Source organism: Gavia stellata, chromosome 28, assembly GCF_030936135.1.
Source record: "Gavia stellata isolate bGavSte3 chromosome 28, bGavSte3.hap2, whole genome shotgun sequence".
Taxonomy (NCBI): domain Eukaryota; kingdom Metazoa; phylum Chordata; class Aves; order Gaviiformes; family Gaviidae; genus Gavia; species Gavia stellata.
Window position 1 is genome coordinate 2,088,152 of NC_082621.1, and position 17,786 is coordinate 2,105,937.

The 17,786-nt window shown below is 59.9% G+C and overlaps 1 protein-coding gene across 1 annotated transcript in view; it reads left to right on the forward strand.

The window, feature by feature from the left end:
• SRCIN1 (SRC kinase signaling inhibitor 1) overlaps window positions 1-17,786 on the forward strand; it is a 57,437-nt gene that overhangs the window by 17,017 nt on the left and 22,634 nt on the right. The window contains exon 3 of the mRNA XM_059830328.1: window positions 8,262-8,285. Coding sequence (XP_059686311.1) covers window positions 8,262-8,285 — 24 coding nt within the window. The remainder of the gene's footprint in view (window positions 1-8,261; window positions 8,286-17,786) is intronic.

The following is a 17,786-nucleotide window of genomic DNA, read 5'->3' on the forward strand; positions in this document are numbered from 1 at the left end:
GGCGCCGCGCGGCGGCAGGTGGAGTCGCGGTTGCCATGGCGACCGCGCCCCGATAAGGGCGGGCGCGCGGGCCCGGCGGCGGCCGCAGCGGCGGGAGGGTGGCGGCTCCGCTCCGCTCCGCGCCGCGCAGCGGCCCCGGCCCCGCCCGCCGAGCCGAGCCGAGCCGAGCCGAGCCGAGCCGAGCCGAGCCGAGCCGAGCCGAGCCGAGCCGAGCTCGTCGGCGCTGCGGATCCCGGGCCGGGCTCACCTGCCGCAGGTACCGGGGCGAGCGGGGTCCGGCGGGGGCGGAGCGGGGCGCGTCCCTCCGCGGGGCGGGGGTCCGGCGTCGCGATTCCCTCCTGTACCCCGGGGTCGCCTCCCGCTGCTGCAGTGCTCCGACCTCCCCCTCCCCCGGTGCCCTGGTGTCCCCCCCCCCAACCCTCCATCCCCCTCCCCAAACGGCCCGGTGTGTGTCCCCCCCCCGAGACGCCGGTCCCCCTCTCCCCCACCCCCATCACCCGCCGGTGTCCCCGATCGTGCCCTTCCCCTGCCCGCGGGGCTCAGCCCCAGGGCGAGGGACCCCCCCCCCCCCTTCCTCCAGCCCCCCCATCCCCTTTCCTGGGGGGCCCCGGCAGGGAGGGGGTGGCTGTTCGTGGGGTCCCATCGTCCCTGCGTTGCCCTTTGGTGCAGAACCGGGGGGGTCCCCCCGCTCCCCCCGGGTGCACATGGGGCCGTTGCAAGGCCCTGCAGTGGCCTGTGCCAGCCCCCCCTGCGCAGCCCCCATCTCCCCAGGGCAGCCCCGCGTTGTCACCCGTGTCCCCGTCCCTCTGCGGGGGGACACTGCTCCCTCTCCCCTTCCAGGCTGCGGGACGGGCAGCCGGCGAGGGGCAGATGGTGGCCTGGGCACACAGTGTCCCTGCAACCATGCCGGGGCTCGGCTCGCCTCCAGCTCGCTCGCCCGAGCCCCCTTCCCGCGTGGGGACCCGCTGACCCCCCGGGTGCCTGCCCAACCCGGACCTCCGCAGCGGGAGGTGCAGCTTGATGGCATCTCGCTCCGGCCCCCCCCAAAAGCGCTAGAGCTGGGCACACGGAGAGGTGCCCGTGGCCTCGGCGTGAGGTTGGCATCGTCTTGTCCTTGTGGGGTGCCTGGCCGGGCTGGGGGTGCCCCCCACACAGGCAGGGCACGGGCTACCTGGACACTCTGCTTTTGCAAAACCCGTGGTGATGGTGGCTTGCGAATGCTGCCCGAAGTGAAGCGGCCGGTGGGGCTCGCTGGGGCAGTGGGAGCGAGAAGCGGGGCCCTTCCTTGCTCTTCCCGGGGTCTGGTCTTGGTCTCCAGAGGCGGAGTGTGTTGGTGAACCGTTGCAAACTGCTGTAATGGTGGAGGAGAGCGTGCGTGGCTGTCGGCAGTAGCATGAAACGAGCGCGTGTGTGTGTCCCTATGACTGCAGCCAGACAGAGCTGTCTCTATTGATTCTCTTATTTTTCCCCTACTGGGAGCAATTCCTGGCTGATTAAAGAGACCTGGCCCACGGTTTGGCTAGGAATCAGGTCCCTGGGAGCTGGGAGTCATGCAAGGGTCTGTGGGTCCCCCCACTTCTCCTTGGGCTTTATGCACAGAGCAGGGAGGAAGCAGGTCTTGAAGCCCCTGAGAAGTGGGCAATAAATACGGTGACAGTGATGGCAGCCCTGGGGAGGGCATTAATGAGCCCATGGTATAATCCAGCAGGGAGATTCCCAGTGGACGCCCATCAGGAATTGGATCCGACTCCATCCCAGTGGCAGGTGGGACGTGCCTGGCGCGCTTGGGCTCCCGGCGCTCCCCTGTTCCTCACTGCGGTTCAGGGGAGCGCAGTGCCGGCGCTGCCATCGGGGCGGTGAGCCTGGAAGGGGTGTGCATGTTCCTGCCTCTCCGGCACACACGGATGCAATGACATGAACGTGTGCATCCATCCCTGCCCCGCCGCCCAAAGTTTCCTGCTGTTCCTAACCCAAGATCGGCTCCTTCTGCCGGTGGCCTCGGGGGTCCTTGTGAGACAGCCACGGGCTGCTGCCTCCCCCGGTGTCGTGGCGCTGGGCTGGCGCCGAGTGGGGTTAGGGGAGAGAATGCCAAAAAGCTGCAGCAGCCAGAAAGGCAGCTCTTCTGTCCCCGCTGCTAATGCAGACCTGGCTCCGGTGGTGCTGGCAGCGTTAGGCAGGGAGTGAAGAGCAGGTTGGTCTCCACCAGCAGCTGTGTGTCGGTGCCCTCTGCCTCTGCCCCCCCAGCTTTGCTGCTGGCTGGGCAGGGTGGGGGCAGCACCCTCAGCTGCACCCCACGGTGCTGGTACCCCCCGGGGACCCTGCGGTGGGACGCAGGGCTTGTGGCACAGGGGGACGCGGCTGCCGTAGCCCCACGGGGAGGTGGTTGCAGCGCTGACAGATCACAGGTCCTAGAAGTCCAGGGAAACCCTGCGGAGGATCCGGCCCTCCTCGCCCTTGGCATGGGGTTTCCCAGGGATTTGCCTGCAGGGATGCGCTTCCCTGCATTTGGAGACACCTGACGGAGGGCGGAGGTCACCCCAAAACTGCTGGGGCTTGGACCCTGGTGCTGTCCCCGGCCGTGTGCGGCGGGGAGCGGGTGGATGCTCGCTGCCGGGTTTACCTTGCACATCCTTACTGTGCTGGTCCACCTACGCCGTGCCGTTGCCATAGCGACTCTGCAATCTCATCTGGCCAACTTCTGCCTGGTTTCCCTCTGCCTTCCCCCCAAAACCTTTGGCCCTGCTCCCTGGCTGCCCTCCCCGTGCCCCGGGAGCGGGATGGAGGGCAGAGAAGACCTTGGCCCCTGTGCTGGGGTGCACGGGGGCCAGGCAGCGATGGGGCAGAGACCCCCCGCCCCGTCATGAGCAGGCTGAGGATGCTGTGAGCACCAAGCCTGGACCGCAGGGAGCCTGCAGCACAAGAGGGGTCCCCGACCTTGGGCGTAGAGGCCACAGCAGGGAGATTTTAAAGCCCAAGCAGGCAGTTGCATGGCTGATCCTTGGCAGAGCATTTGTCCTGGCGCATCGCTACTTGGGGGTGCATTGCTATAAACGGATTTGTGTTGGCGTCAGGGATGGAGGGGGCTTGAGTAAGGGTCAGGAGTGCGAATCCACTGATGTCCAAGGGCACTTGTGCTCCAGTATCACCCGGGCTGCCTCAGACGTGCTGCCTTATAGGTGAAGGCTGTAATTGCTGCTGGAGAGCTGACGAACCTCTCTCGGAGGGAAGGCTGGTGCGATGGTGCGGTCCTGCAGGAAAACTTTGAGCAGCGCAGCCGGGCCAGGGGCCTGTCGGTGATGCCTGCCATCGGGTTGCTGTGACAACCTGCTGTGGCGTCTCTGCTGACATCTCTTGACGGCCATCGCAGCCTCTTTGGGCTGGGGACTGGAGAGAGGCGTCGTACAAGCCAAGCCCAGCCCCTGCCGAAAGATGCCAGTGCCTGAAAGAGAAGCGGCAAAGCAAGCGCCTTGGTGACATTTCGTGGTGGGGGCTGGGTTGGATGGCTCACCGAGGGCCCTTAGGAGCCCAGCTCCGACGGGAAGTAGCCCCAGCGCCCCTGCATCCCGCCTTGTCTCGCGCTGGCCTCTCCTGCGTGCTGGGCTGCTCGGGTTCGGGAGGTCCTTTCGCGATAATTGCGAGACCTCAGATGACAGTATCTGCAACGCACAGTGTCGGTGTCGCTCTTCACTCTTATCTGGTTACTGTTTGCGTTCGACTCTCTATCTTGTCATTTTGCTATTTCCACTTTAATTCAGTTTCTCCTGAGCTGAAAAGCATTAAAAAACTTTAATAAGGAGAAACAGATTAAATTCACTTTACTGTTATTTTTCAAGGAGGTTTTTGTTTGTCAAGACATCGTGCCTGAGGGGGACTCTATCAGAAACTGGAACTCCTGAAAATGAGTTAATTAAAAAGCCAATGAAACTGCTTCTGTCCCTCCTTTCGGTGCAGCTTGCTGGGGATGCTGCCGCTGCCCATTTTAGCGGGACGCATTCGGTCCTGCCTTGTTAATCACTAACAGATTTGTGTTATAATTGCTAACCAGAGGAAGTCTGCCTTGGTCAAGGCAGTGACTCACCTGGATTTCATTTACCTCCTGGTCTTCTCCTGGGACAATCACAAAGACTATTTTTTTTTTTTATAACTTAACTACAAAATGTTCTTCGCTCCATTCCCCCAGCTCTGGTTTTCCTCTTCTGCAGGGTGCGTGTGTGTGTATGCGGCTGCACCTCTCTGAGCGTTGCTGTGTGCATGGGTTCCCTCACAGCCATGGGCTCACAGGAGCATCTCAGCCCCCATTTTGCGCTTGCACGCCTGCTCCAGCTCCTAAGCGCACGCACGTGTGCACGTCTGTGCTTTGGGGGGGCCCCCGGTCCTAGTTAGTCCATCATTTTGCGGCATCATGGACATGACTTTCATTGTAATTATAATCTCAGCCTTTGTAATTCTTCATACCTTCTGCACAGCTCTGCTGCAAGCGAGCTGCCTGTTTTATCGGTTGTAACAAGGCTGTCGCTTCAAATCCTCTCTCAGACCATTATCTCCCTTTGATGCTTTTGAAGAGCCAGCGATATGTTAATTCTACCTTGGCCCTCTCCTCTTCCCTTCTCTTTGTACAAATCCACCCTTGCCAGCCTGGCTGGCTGCCGTGGTGCTCGCAGGGGAGCTGGGCGCAGCGCTCGGGCTGTCCCTGCTCCGTCCCCCGGCTTTGGGGGAGCTGGGGGGAGGTGGCTGCATTTAAGGTTGTGGCTGCTTGCGCTGCCCTGGTCCCCCATCTCCTTGGCCCAGCCTGTGCCCCGCAGCGGGGTACCCATGCCGGGGGAAACGCGTCCTCTTTGCTTTGGGAGATTTGGGGTGGGTGGAGGATGAGCAAACGGCAGGACGGGCTGGGCAACGCGCCGGTGCGGCAGCAGTGCCTGCAAGGACAGATGGAGCCCGCGAAAGGTCTGCGTGGTGGTGTCCATCGCCCGCTTGGCCCCGGCAGACAGCACCAGATTGTCGGCCCTGGACAGTCCTGCCGCTCGGCAGGGTACGGGCAGGGCAGGCAGCGCAGCCCTAGCCCCCGTGCAGCCTGCAGCCTGGCCGGCGGCAGCAGCCCCGCTGCAGGCAGAGCTCTGCTTGGGGGTCCCGCACCGCTCCCGGGGCTGCCAGGGACCTGGGGCCGGATCCAGGGACCTGGGAGAGGGCGGGTGCCATGCTGTGCCATCCTGGCGTGTGCTCCGGGTCACGCTAAGCAGCCCAAATCTCTTCCAGAATGTTCTTGATTCCCTCCCACGGCATTTGGGGTTCAGACAAGCTCATCACCGGTTTGATGTGGAGTGGCTGTGTGCGGTGGGGATGTAATTTATGGACTTTGTGATAAGCCTGTCCAGTCATCCTAAAATAATAAATAAAATACATACCAAGGGCTGGCACGAGATAGGATCAGCAATATCAGGGTCTGAGGAAAATTACTGAGACTCTTCAACAAAATAAAGAGCATGGAGGGGGAAAAAAAAAAGTCGCAAAAGGAAAAAGTCAGGAGCATCACCTCCCACCACAGACTGGGTCGGGGCCCTTCGGGGACTGGGACAGACTGGTTTGGCCACAACTCTTTCCATCAGTGCTCAGAGTATTTGGCCGAAATACCCACTCCCGTTGTGGGGGCCCATTGCAGCCGTTCAAAGCACAAAGGAGTTAAGAGGGGTGAGCATCCCCTCGGTGTGAAGGCAGCATATCCATCCCTCCAGGACCAGGGGTCCCTGGCGCATCCCTCCCCGGGCGGGGGGTCCTCACCCCCTTCCTTGCCCAGGTGTACCGGTGGTGAGGTGGGGAGAAGCAGCTGCTAGAGGGGGCGAGTCTGGCAAGGGAAGGGGATGAAGGATTTACTCCCGTCCATTTGAAACCGGCTGTGATTTATGAAGGATCCCTCGCGCAGCCTTTCCTGGGAGGCGGCATCCGAGTCTGGCCTTGGGGAGTTGGGGTGAGGACTGCCGAGCAGAAGCACAGTTAGAAAACTGCTGCCCTGCGCAGCTTAACTCGAGACGTTTCCGAATCGAGGCACGGCATGTCAAACCCTTTAGGAGCTGATGCAATCCTGCTCACCTCTCGGAGACAGCGAGATGGGCTGTTGTTTCCCGCGGCTCCTCTAGCCGAGGAGGAGCACGCTGCCGGGCGAGCGGCTGCAGCAGCCTGAGCTTCTACCCAGGGTCAGATGCTTTGGCTTGACACATGGCAACGCTGCAATTTGGGCTTTGCCCCCCTGCGTGGCCGGGCAGGTACGGGTGCTGCCGGCTTGCCTTGCGCCTGGCATCTCGCACCCAGAGCTCAGGCTGCGGAGAGCTGCTGGTGCAGTGGCGTGTTAATTGCTAGATAGGATGGACGGCTTCGTTTAGTACCAAGAGGCATTCTGAGGCGGTTTCTCACTTTTAAGCTCCCAGCGTTTTGGAAAAGCTTTACGTGCCTGGGATAGGTTTGGAACCTGCTGGTTGTTATCTAATAGTGCCTGGTAATCACGGCTCTGGACTTCTATTTCTGGTTCTGCTTCTGAGTCACGGTGTGCCCTTGGAAAAGACCTTTGTGCCTTGAGGCTTGTCTGCATGAAAACACTGCCCTGTTTGACTTAAATCACTTTTAAAACAGTTTTGGTTTGGTTGAGGCAGAACTTGGTCTGGGTCTACTGATGTCTGATGGAATATTAATGTGAACTGCATCTTGAATTGGAGTAAGAGCATCCTGCTGATGCTTGAGATGAGTCTAACAGGGGAATTTGTGTTTATACACGTAGACTAGACCTCTGTTTACCTTGTCAGCAGAAGGGTTAATAACCCAACAGCAAATCTGCTAGTGGATTGTTAAAGTCCTTGGATAAATACTCCGTGATGGTCTAACGTTATTGCAGCTTTGCTCCCAGAGCACTGCGAGAGAAGACTCCTTGGCAGCCGCCGGGCATTGCAGGGCCTGGGAGCTTGGTGCAGGAGCTTGCTTTCTATTTAAATAACAGTAATATAATCATCCTCTAAGTAACGAACAAGGTTTGCAGCCACGGTGATTGTGGTCGGGAAATAAATGCTGTAAAAAAGCAGGGCGATAGGTGGGTGTGAAAGGGGAGAAAAGAGCAGTCAAGAACTCTGATCCCAATAAAAAGACCGTTGGGACAAAAGCTGCTCTGCACCCATTTCTCCCACCCCACCCATCAGCTGCACCTCTCGGTGATACCAAAATGCTTCCCCTTCCAGCAAGGTGGATCACACTTCTTGTCACCAGATCTAACCTCCTCCCTCCTGCGTGCGCTGCCTCCCCAAACACGGTCTCAGGGCAGCGGGTGCTGCTGCCCGGGCTGGGCTGCGCGGGCGTTAGGGGACCAGCCCCGGGGTGGGATGAAGCTGCTTGCGATGCTGCCGTGCCAAGTGCGTGCCCCGCTCCGAAGCGCTCGGCTTCGCCCGCAGCAGCGGGGAGCTCGCCTGTCCCCATCCGGCGGCGGGGTGTGCTGGGGATGCTTGGCCCTGGGGTGCTCTCGGTCCCCGCGTTGTCCTCTGAGGACTTGCTGGGCTCCTGCGGCCCCGTCCTGGCTGTGCCAGCCCCGTGCTGCCCTGGGAGGGGGGCCCGAGTCCCCAACCCACGCGCCGCTCCGCTGCCCGATGGTGGGTGTTGCAGCGAGCCGCAGCGCTGAGCATCCTCGGGACTACCGGTGCCATCTTCCACCGGTGATTATCAGCGGGTGGCTTGGGAGAAGAAAGCTCCCAAGCTCTCCAGCTTGCTGGGCTGTAAGCGATGCCAGTTCCTGTCATTCGCTGTAGCACATTGCCTTGACACCGGTGGAAACGCCACGAAGAGGCAACCGAGAGAGGTAGCAGGAGTAAAGAGGGGGGATTGGGAGATCCCTTTGAAAATGAAAATTACTCTGGCTTCCAGCACTGACTCCCGGGGCAGCAGCCTGACCAGCACACGCCAGGATGGTGTGGGCATATCGGTGACTCCAGTACTGATGCTGGGCTGCCGTCCTGCTCCCCGCTTTGCTCTGCTTCAGTTACCTTGCCCCCCGGTCTGCATTCAATACCCATTGCCGTCCCTGCCCGCTTGCATGATCCTGCTTCCCCTTTGCCAGCCCTTAGCAGCATGAAACTTAAGCAACCCGTTGGGAGGGGACTTTGAGCAGAAACGAGAGCAGGTTTAATGCTGCAGTTTAAAGTCAACAATTCTCAAAAGGAAAACAAAAGTCAAACCAGAATCTTAATGGTATTTTTTGTTTTCTTTTGTTTTGTTGTTTTATTTTTTGTTAGCAACCCAACTACTGGAGCTTTAAGGTCAGTATTTCTGATTTTTCATGCCTCTGTTCAAAATGCATGCACTTTTCCACCCTTGCCTCATCTCTGTGTCTGTGTCAGGGGGCGGGAGCTCGGGTTTTTTGTTGAGGATTTCTGTGCCAAAGTAGTTCGTTCTCAGCTCAGCAGGAGTTTAAGCTCATGAGAAGGGTCTTATGCTTTTGGGTTGAGTTGTGCAGAGACAAACCTGTTCCCTGAGAGGGATGAATCTGTGCCCTGCCCTCATTTAGACCACTATCGCCCCACCGTCAAATCCTGCTGCTTTATTTGTTGCAGCAGAGACCTTAATTCTGGGAAAAGGACAGAAAAGAGCCTGTTCCGGATGGGCTCGGAAATCCACCTGCGGAGCTCCGTCCAGGTGCCTGCTCCCAGGCAGAGACACAAGGGTTGCTCTGATTTCCAGCCTCCTCGTCGGAGGAGGAGGAGAGCTGCTGAGCAGAGCCTGTCCCTCCCGGCGGTGGCCCTGCCGAACGCTGGGACCTGCCGTGCTTCCCATCGCACGCTCTCTCGCTCACTTATCTGCACTTGACCATTTGCCCAGCACCGCTTCCCCCTTCGGGCTCCTCATCACGCTCTCCCGAGCCCCTCGTTCCCTGGAGAGCCCAGGCTGATCCCATGCTGATGGGTGGGAGACGAGCTCGGGGGTCTCGGGACGGGGGGTGCTGGCGGGCTGCTCCCTAAAGCTGGGCTGTGCCTGCACCTTGCAGGAGGTGGGGTTGGCGGAGAGGGAGGAGGAATGGGCTTTCCAACACGGATGCCGTGCCGGACTCCAGAGACCGGCGTGCGTTTGGCGTGTCGAGGGACCTCTAGACCAGACAGCAAAGTTCTTTATTCGGCTGGTGGCGTTGAGCCCTGCGGGAGGGGAAGGGGCAGCTCTGTCCTGTGTTGGCCATCGCATCTCTGTCTCCATCCTCTGCTCTGTCGCTTGGGCATTACGGTACCAGCCTGTTCATCAGGAGTCCGCTGCAGGCGCGGCAGAATGGAGAAAGCATTAGTGTTTGCTTTATTGCACCGGGATCTTTGTGCCTACGCCCACCTCTTCCAGGCTACACAAAGGGGACCCTGACGGGAGCCTCCTGGCAGCGCCCAGGGTCTGTGCCCGCCTGGTGATTCCTGCCAGCACCTTGCAAACAGTTGCCCTATTGTCTGGCAGGGTGAAGTACGCATGTCTTCGCAACTCCCCTTCCTCCCTCCTCCTCGCCCAGGGATGTGGTGGCAACACTTCAAGGTCAGGCGTGTTGCTGGATGACCTTGGCGTGTTGTTCCCGGTGGGTTTGCTCTTCCTGTGGAAAAACCAGGCACTTTCCTTGGTTGGCAGCGGAGAGCGGAGGAGTCGTAAAATGCATAATATGCGCACTTGTTCCGAGTTTTCATTCTTGAAGTACTTGCAGCGTAAAACGCCTGCGAGCAGCAGCTCCCCAAATATTCAGCTGTCTGAGTTCTCACCGGCTGGTTTCAGCCACATGCTCTTGGGGACATTCCTGGGACGGCGGGGGAAGGCACAAAAGCCTCAATTTTATTGTTTTTTTTCTTTCCATTTTTTGCGAGTAAGAAATAAAATGGGGACGAACTTTAGGGGTCCAGCCACCCCAGAGGGGTCCTCCTCAGCAGCGGTTGGGGGTTTGCAGCCACAAAGGGTGGCTCCCACCCGAGCCTGGAAGTATTTGCATTGCAAGCGGAGCATCTTCCCCGGCTCTATCCGCTGTGGAAATGCATTACGGGTTAAATTGCCCTCCGCTTCCCTGCCCAGGGAGGTCCCCAGCTGCCTGACCCCGCTACCAAGTGGGGCATGAGCCCCAGGCAGCTGGGGACGGCTTGTCACCGGGAGAGCCCTGCGGGGAGGCTGAGCCCGGCAGGCAGGTGCTGGGGGCTTCCTCGAGGCCACCGCAGCCACCTGCGTCCCCTGGGGTCTTCTGTAGCTGCAGGCTTGGCCTCCAGCTGGGAAAGCTGCCTCCCACCCCGCTGCTCTCTCCCCAAAATAAAACTTTCATGACCCTTTAGGTTCCCTGCCTGCGTCCAGCTGCCACCCTCCGCTGCTGGGGCTGCAGAGCCAGCCCTTCCCCGTCCCTCCGCCAAAGAGGGGGGGCTGCAGCCAGAGCCCCAGCTGATGGGGGACAGGGGGGGATCGGATGGTGGGAAGGGCTGTGCCGAATTCCCAGGGGCACCCAGGGACGCAGTGTGCTGCTGAGGGGTCCCCGGGGCAGGACCTGCTCTCCTCCTGCCCTGGCATCCCCCCTCGGCCATGGGACAGGCAATGGCATGTGCTGGCTGCGATTTGGGGCTCTCCAGGGATGGGCGTTGGGGGAAAGGGGGCCCCGCGTTGCTGTGTTTGTCGGTCTCGGTGCTGAAGATGAGCAGATGCTCTTGCATGTGGGTGGTGGTGCCGTCATTGCGGAGAGGGGTCCAGGGGACCGTGCTGTCCCCAGCCGTTCCGTCCTCTGCATCCCCCCGTGTCTGCGGGTGCTGCCGCTGCCCTCTGCCCTGCTCCGTCCTCCTGCCCCGTGCCCCAGCGCATCCCTGGGATTTCTGTACTCGCTTCTAGATTGAGCCAGCCCCGCTCAGCTCACGAATGTCCCTTCCCACCAGCTGGGTCGGGCTGTGTGCTCGCACGGAGCCATCGATCCAGCCGCTCCGTGGCCATCGTCACGCTGCTACCAGTCCCCGAGTCCCCAGGCAGATGCTCGAGTCCCTCGGCCGGGGCAGCCTGGTAGCCACCCGCCTCTCCATCACCTAAACCGCATCCCAGCTCACAGCCTGCATCCCTGCCGTTTTGGGGTGACTCAAAACCATACTCTGGGTGTCAGCCCCTCCAGGGCAGGAGCATCTCAGCCCCATGGTTTGCAGGGCTCGGGGGCTCCAGGGACGCATCCCTGGATCTGACCGGGGGGCAAATCCCTCCCTAGGGACGCGGCAGGGAGGGGGCTCTGCTGCGGAGAGCGGCGAGGCAGGACTGAGGGCTGGGGGCTCCCGCTGCGCTAACGCAGGGGGTGGGCTGGCTCCTTGCTGTCACTTGTGGGCTGGAGGAGGAATGGGAAGAAGCGAAGGCAGAGCCTCGCATGAGCTCCTTTGGTGCTGGGACATTGAAAGAACATCAAAGGGACTAAAGCAAAAGCTAGCGGGGGAAAAGATGACTGGGATGTGGAAGGGAAAAAGGAGTGGGACAGGATGCATTTAAAACAAGCGTCCGGGGCTGTGTCACCCATGTAGCGCTGTAACTGCATGGCTCCTGCTCCAGCCCAGCGTCGGTGGCCCGATCAGGGCTTGGGGCTGTGGTTCCGCTTCCTCCGCCCCGACACGGCTGCAGCAGCGTGCCCAGGGCACGGGGCTTCCCGGGAACGCCTCGTCTCCTTAGCGGGAAGCCATTTCCATCCCACCGGCAGGCCAGGGACTCGAGGCGGTTGCCAAGCCGGTATTCTAGGCAGGCAGCGGTATTTACTTGCAGGAGACGAGCAAATACCAGGCAGGCTTAGCTCCTGTAATCCTGCCGCTCCTGCACCAGCCCTCCTCCCCGCACCCTCCCAGCGGCTTTGGCATCCGCCGCACTCCTCAGGGACCGGCGTTTGCTGCGTAAGATTTTATTGCTCGGAGAAGGAGGGCATTGGGGTGTACCCAGGAGGGGGGAGCAGCTGCTGAGCGCCTGCTCCCACCTCCTCCTCCTCCTCGCTCTCTGCTTTTGGGGCACTTGCTGGTTTTCTGACCTGTCCGCAGGAGCTGTTCTCCAGCGCTCGGTTATCTGTTGATCCTGGGTGTTGTCACTATTTATTATCGCAGCAGGGATGACAGTAGCGTCCTTAGTGTAGGAATGGGGAAACTGAGGCACGGTGGGACTAGGTGGCTTGCCTGAGAGTACCCAGGGGAGATGCATGAGCATGAGCTGCGGCAGCGTCTGGGCCGGCATCGCAGATTTGGGGCTGTTTACCTACAGCTGTTGCTGCTGAAGTTGGGGTTTTTTTGTTTTTTTTTTTTTTCCATACTTCAAACCAGCCCCTCCAAGCCTTTTTCCCAAGAGGCACCCACACATGTTAACCAGAGCCTGGCCTCCCTTATACAGCTGTTAAAGCAAATCATGCCTCAGATGCCAAAGAGCTGAGCCTTGTCACCTGTCACTGTGAAGTCCCCGTCACTAATGCTTCTAACCCGAGTGTCCCCGCTGGTTTGCAGCCTGTACCGGCTCCCCTCCCTCGGTGGCTGCAGCCCTGCGACCCCCAGCAAGGGCTTGTCCCTTCTCCCCCCCATCCCCTTTCTGCTGTTTTCTCACGCTTGGCTTTGCTTCCCATCTGCCAGCGTCCCTGAAGGATGCAGTAATTTGCTTATTTTTGGAAGATGCTGTCACACAAGGCAGCGTCGCCAGGAGGCAGGGATCGAACGTGGCCGCCGCTCAGCCCCGGTGAGGAAGGGGATGGCTGGGGTGAACGTCCGCCCAGGGTTGAGGTAGCAGGGATGGACTGGCATCCTCACCCCAAAAGTATCTCCTGCCACGTAACCCTCCATAATCCGTGTCCTGGGACCACCTCCACCTCCGGGGAGGTGCTGGATCAGGCCTATTTCTGGACCCCCCCACTGCCCGTTTGTCCAGGGTCTCACAGAAGGGATGCTCCTCTCCCCACGGATGCCAGGCTGGACACGCCTGGTTGAGGCATGGGGAAAACAACTCAAGGAACAAAAGCCCGGCTGCTTTTGCTGGGAGGTTAATGATTACCCTCCCTGCGGGAGCCAAGGTCGCACCCAGCACCGGGAGATGCAGATGAGCTCCAGCCCTGCCCTGGGTGCCAGGACCTTCTGCTGCCCCACTGCCAGCAGCCAGACTGCTCCACCCCTGCGCTTTGGGGAAGAAAGCGAGTGCTTTGGGGACTGAACAAAGAGTCCTCAGCATGGCTGGACTCGTGGTGCGGTGCCACAGGGACAACCCTTGGAACTGCCTTCTCCCATGCAGGCATCCCGATCCCCTTTGCCGGGCAGGTGCTGCCGACCACCCCGTTGATGCCGACCCCGCTGCCCGTGCCTGGAGAGGGACTGAGAGGGACCATGGTGGGCAACCAGCAGCCGTCAATATTCATGAGGCTGCAGAGGATCCAGGCTTTTAAATATTCATCAGGCAGGCAAAGGCAGGAGGCTGTCAGTGCCAGCAGGAAGGGGAAAGAATGCAGAGAGGGGGCAAGCAGCCACCCGTGTCCCCTGCAGAGCTGGCCGGGCCATGTTTGAGGGCAAAAGGGTGTTTTGTGCTTGGAAACACGACATCCGAGTGTCGGGCTCCTGCTCATCACCTTCAGAGGGCTGGGCAGCTCGTGTGCTTTGCAGGGTAGGCGCGAGGGATGCTGGTGTCACGGAGATGCTTGTAGGGGTACCCCGTTTCACCCGTGCACGGGGCCCATCGCGGGGTAGCGAGCTCCTGCCTGGCTCCTGCTCACATCTGGCTGCTGGTAGTCAGGCTGTGCACATCTGGTGGGGAAGGCCCCTTTCTTTAGTCAAGGGGTCCGGTTTAAAAAACTAATCCGATTTTAACGCTAATCCTGTTAACATTGAGATCAGGATTAATTCTGGGTTAATCGGGATAATCCTGACAAAATGTTGAGCATTAGACGTTGGATGAATTATTGGTGCTGTGAACGGTACGCTTTTAGTTTGGTGGCGAGACCCAGGCGGGGTGAGAGGGGCGGGGGCCGGTGGAGAGGGATGGAGAGGCCACAACCCCCTTGGATGGGGGAGACTCCTAGTATATCCCTTCGTATGATGCTCAGAGCACCCTGGGCCTCTCCTTTCTTCCACCTTTGCTGCTGCAGCCCCAGTTGCATCCAGTTTTTTCCCCCTTTTCTTCCCAGCTGGGCATCTCCTGGCTCCTCCGTCTCGGGAGGCAGGAGCTGGGCTGCTGGAAGTCCCTCCCTGCATGGAGGCTTTGCTGCAGTTCAGTGCTCCTGGCTGGTGGAGCTGGTGTGAAACGCCGCACAAGGATGCAGAGGGCTTCAGCTGCATCCGCTCGGCCCCTGCTCGCCGGGATCAAGCCCCTGAGCTGGGACGTGCGGGAGGAGCACAGCCCTGTGCGTGCAGTACTGGGACAGCTGGGGCTGCCCCGTCCGAAACTGGTTTCAAACTGGAGAGCTGATGCCTGGGCTGGGGCGGCGGTGGCAAGGTGATGCCCAGGTGCCGGGGATGCTGCATCCCGGTCGGGGATGCTGCGTTCTGGTCGGGGATGCTCCCCAGGAGGGATTTGCAGCCAGACTGGAGGTGAGGAGGTGTCTGCTGGGGAAGTGTCCCGTTACCTGGGCTCTGCTCCTCTTACAAAGCAGCCGGCAGCTCTTCGCTGACTCACTCCCTGGGAGCATCAATAATTAAGGATGAGCGGAGTTCGTTAGGAATGAATGAATGAATGAATGGAGCAGTCTGTGATGTGCTGGCGTCGGTTTGTTTGCGGAGGGGTCAGCGCCGTGTTGGGTGGGGACCAGGCTCCTGACGCTGTGAGCAGGGCAGGCTGGGGCATCTCAAAGGAGTTTTCCAGACACCAACTAGGGTTCATTTTTGCAAAGCTCCACTCTCCCCCACCCCGGGGCACTAACGGCACAGCGCTCCCCACCCCCAGGAGCCCCTCCAGCCATTACTGGGGCTCAGGAGGGGACCGAGGTGCTGGGCTCCCATCCCAGCATCTCGGAGGGAGGGAAGAGCAGGTACCACTTTGCTGAGACCTGGGCTGAATGAACCCCCAAGCAAAGAGATGGGTCCAGGTTGTCCCGGCTGAAACCCCCCAGTGATGTTGTGATGGGGCCAGGCAGGCAGAGCAACGGGGGGGCAACATTGGAACAGGCTGCCCAGGGAGGTGGTAGAGTCACCCTCCCTGGAGGTATTCAAGGAGCGTGTGGATGTGGCATTGTGGGATGTGGCTTGATGGGCATGGAGCTGTGTGGTGTTGGGTTGGTTGGGCGTTTTTTTTTTTTTTTTTTTTAGGTTGGACTTGATGATCTTACAGGTCTTTTCCAACCTTAGTGATTCTGTGATTCTGTGATTGCAGGACACGTATCTGGAAATCCCTCCCTCCCTCCCTCCCTCCCCTGCCTCTGTTTCTTTAACAGCTCCCAGAGCTGCTTCCAAAAAAAAATTTCAAATTTCAATTAAAATTTTCCTTGGAAATGTTGACAGAAGCAGAGCTGCGGGAGGGACAGATGTTGTTTTTCTCCAGCCTGCTAACAGCTTTATTCGCTGCCGACCCTCGCTGGCAGCGCAGAGACGAGTGGCCAAGGCTCCGGCCCCGCTTCCCTGCACGCCCTAAGGGACCGCTCACCCGGGTGGGGTCCCAGCGGGACCGGGGTCCCCAGCCCCCTTTGGTGCATCCTCCACTTTTCCAGCGCCCAGGCATTGGGAGCATCCCCAGCTCCGCAGGGAGAGGCTTTCCCCCGTGGAGCTCCCCTGGCACAGACACATTTCTCGAAAGGATGGGATGGATGAGGCTCGGCTCTGTCCCGGAGCAGCCCAGGGAAGGAGCACTGAGCCTGTGTGTTTGGGGACAGGGGTTACACCTGCAGTGTCCACAGAAAGGCTTTTCCAGGTGTGGGGAGGGCGAAGGGACCGTGTCCGCTGTTTTTTTCCCCATCCCTTTGTTTCTGAAATCCATTTACCCCGGGAATGGTGCGGGCTGGGAGCAGTGGTCTGGGCCAGGCTGTCAGAGATGCTCCCCTTCAGCTCTGGCTTGTAAATACTGACTGGCCCATCCAGCTGCTGACACGCTGGCCCTGCCCCTCGGAGGGTGCGCTGCCATGTCACGGTCCCTGGGCTGCCAGGAGGGATGTTCCCCTCTAGCTCCAGTGAGCCAAAGTCTGGGAATTCAGGGCAGGAGGCCTCAAGCACCAGCCCAAGGGGATGTGCACGCAGGCAGGGATGGGGATGCAGGTAATACCTGAGATAAATAGATATTTTAATTATTTTTTATAGATATTTTAATTTTTATTATTTTTTTATAGATAGGGAGACAGGCAGGGATGGAGAAGAGTGATGGAGAGCAAGGGTCCAAGAAGCATCAGGCGAGACCCCATGTGAGGGGTCCGTTACCCTCTCCCATGGCTCTTCCCAATGCCTGCTCCGAGGGATACTGTGCCAGGAGATGGCAAAGATAGGTGCGGCAGCTCACCCTGGTCCCACAGCAAAAGCCCGGGGTGACTCCCAGCACAGCTCAGCGATGGCTAGAGCATCCGTACAGCAGCGATGCCGAAACATCCTTCCCCACTCCCAGCATCGCAGCTGAAGGCCGGTGGGGTCTCCTCATCCCCAGCACAGCCCGGACCATCGGGGTGCTGAGCTCCAGTGCCCTTCCCAAGAGCTCAGCACACCACCAGATGGGACCTGTAGTCAGATGCTGGATTAAATGATGAGAGGGGGATTATGAGGAATTAATCCAGATCAGTGTCCAACCAGGGGCTGGAGCCGGGGGTTTATGTACTCGGTAAATAACCGGTTGCGTTGCTTTGCCCAGGGCTGGGCTTGCCAGCTCCATGCCAGCTGTCTCCCAAGCTGGACGGAGTGGATTTTAGGGGGTCCTCGCCTTTATCCCCATCATGTGGCGCGGCAGAGGAGATGCAAACAGACAGGAGCTGGGAAGGCGGTAGCGTGGCAGAGCAGCACGGCTGCCCGGGACCTTTGCAGGGCTCCGTCCACCCGGGCAAGGGCGATGCCCGGCCGCACTCCGGTGCATCGTCCCTGCCAATGGGGCAGGATGGAGTGTGAGCTGGGGGGTCCGGGGGCTGCCGCCAGCCCCAGCCCCACAGCAGCTGCCCAGCGCAGCCCGGGCTGCTTTGCCTGGTGACGGTGGGGTCCCGGGGAGAGGCTGAGCTCGGGGCCAGACGCTGCCTGTGGCATTAGCACGGCAAGGGCTTATCCATCCCAGCTGCGAGTACAGGTCTGTATCGGTGCTTGTGGGCTGTGTTCTGGCTGTCCCGGCTGGTTTTTGGGGGGGAGAGGGCTGGCCTCTCTGCCGGGATGGGCTGCAGAGCTCGGGCTGAGCTGGGCTGGGTGTCAGGTCAAGGGAAGAGGAGCCCTGGGCACGTCTCAGCGAGGTGCTCGGGGACCCCCCTTCTACTGCCCGGTCTCCTTGTTGCAAATAATATTCTTATCGTGGCTGAAACACCCCTGAGCACCGCAGGTTGCTGAGTGCTGGTGTGTGTGATGTACAGAGGGGTCAGGCAGAAACGGGCCCGAAATGGCTGCTTTCTTCTCGGGTCGAGTCCGACACCGCCCTCGGAGCCCGGTGTGGGTAGGAGCAAGGTGCTGGCGGAGGCTCGACTGCCTCCGCTGTGACAAACCTTCTGCTCCGGCTCCGCGGGTCCCTTTGCAGGTCAGGCTTGCTGCCTGTCTTAGGAAGTGAGTGGAAATATTAATGAGCGCAACCAGCTCCGGTGGCTTTGAGTTTTGCACGGGAACAGCTGCAGAGTGCCCTGCTCCATCCCGACGCAGGATCCTTTCCCCATTTTTTCTTGTTTTTTTTTTCCCTCCTATCTTCTTCTA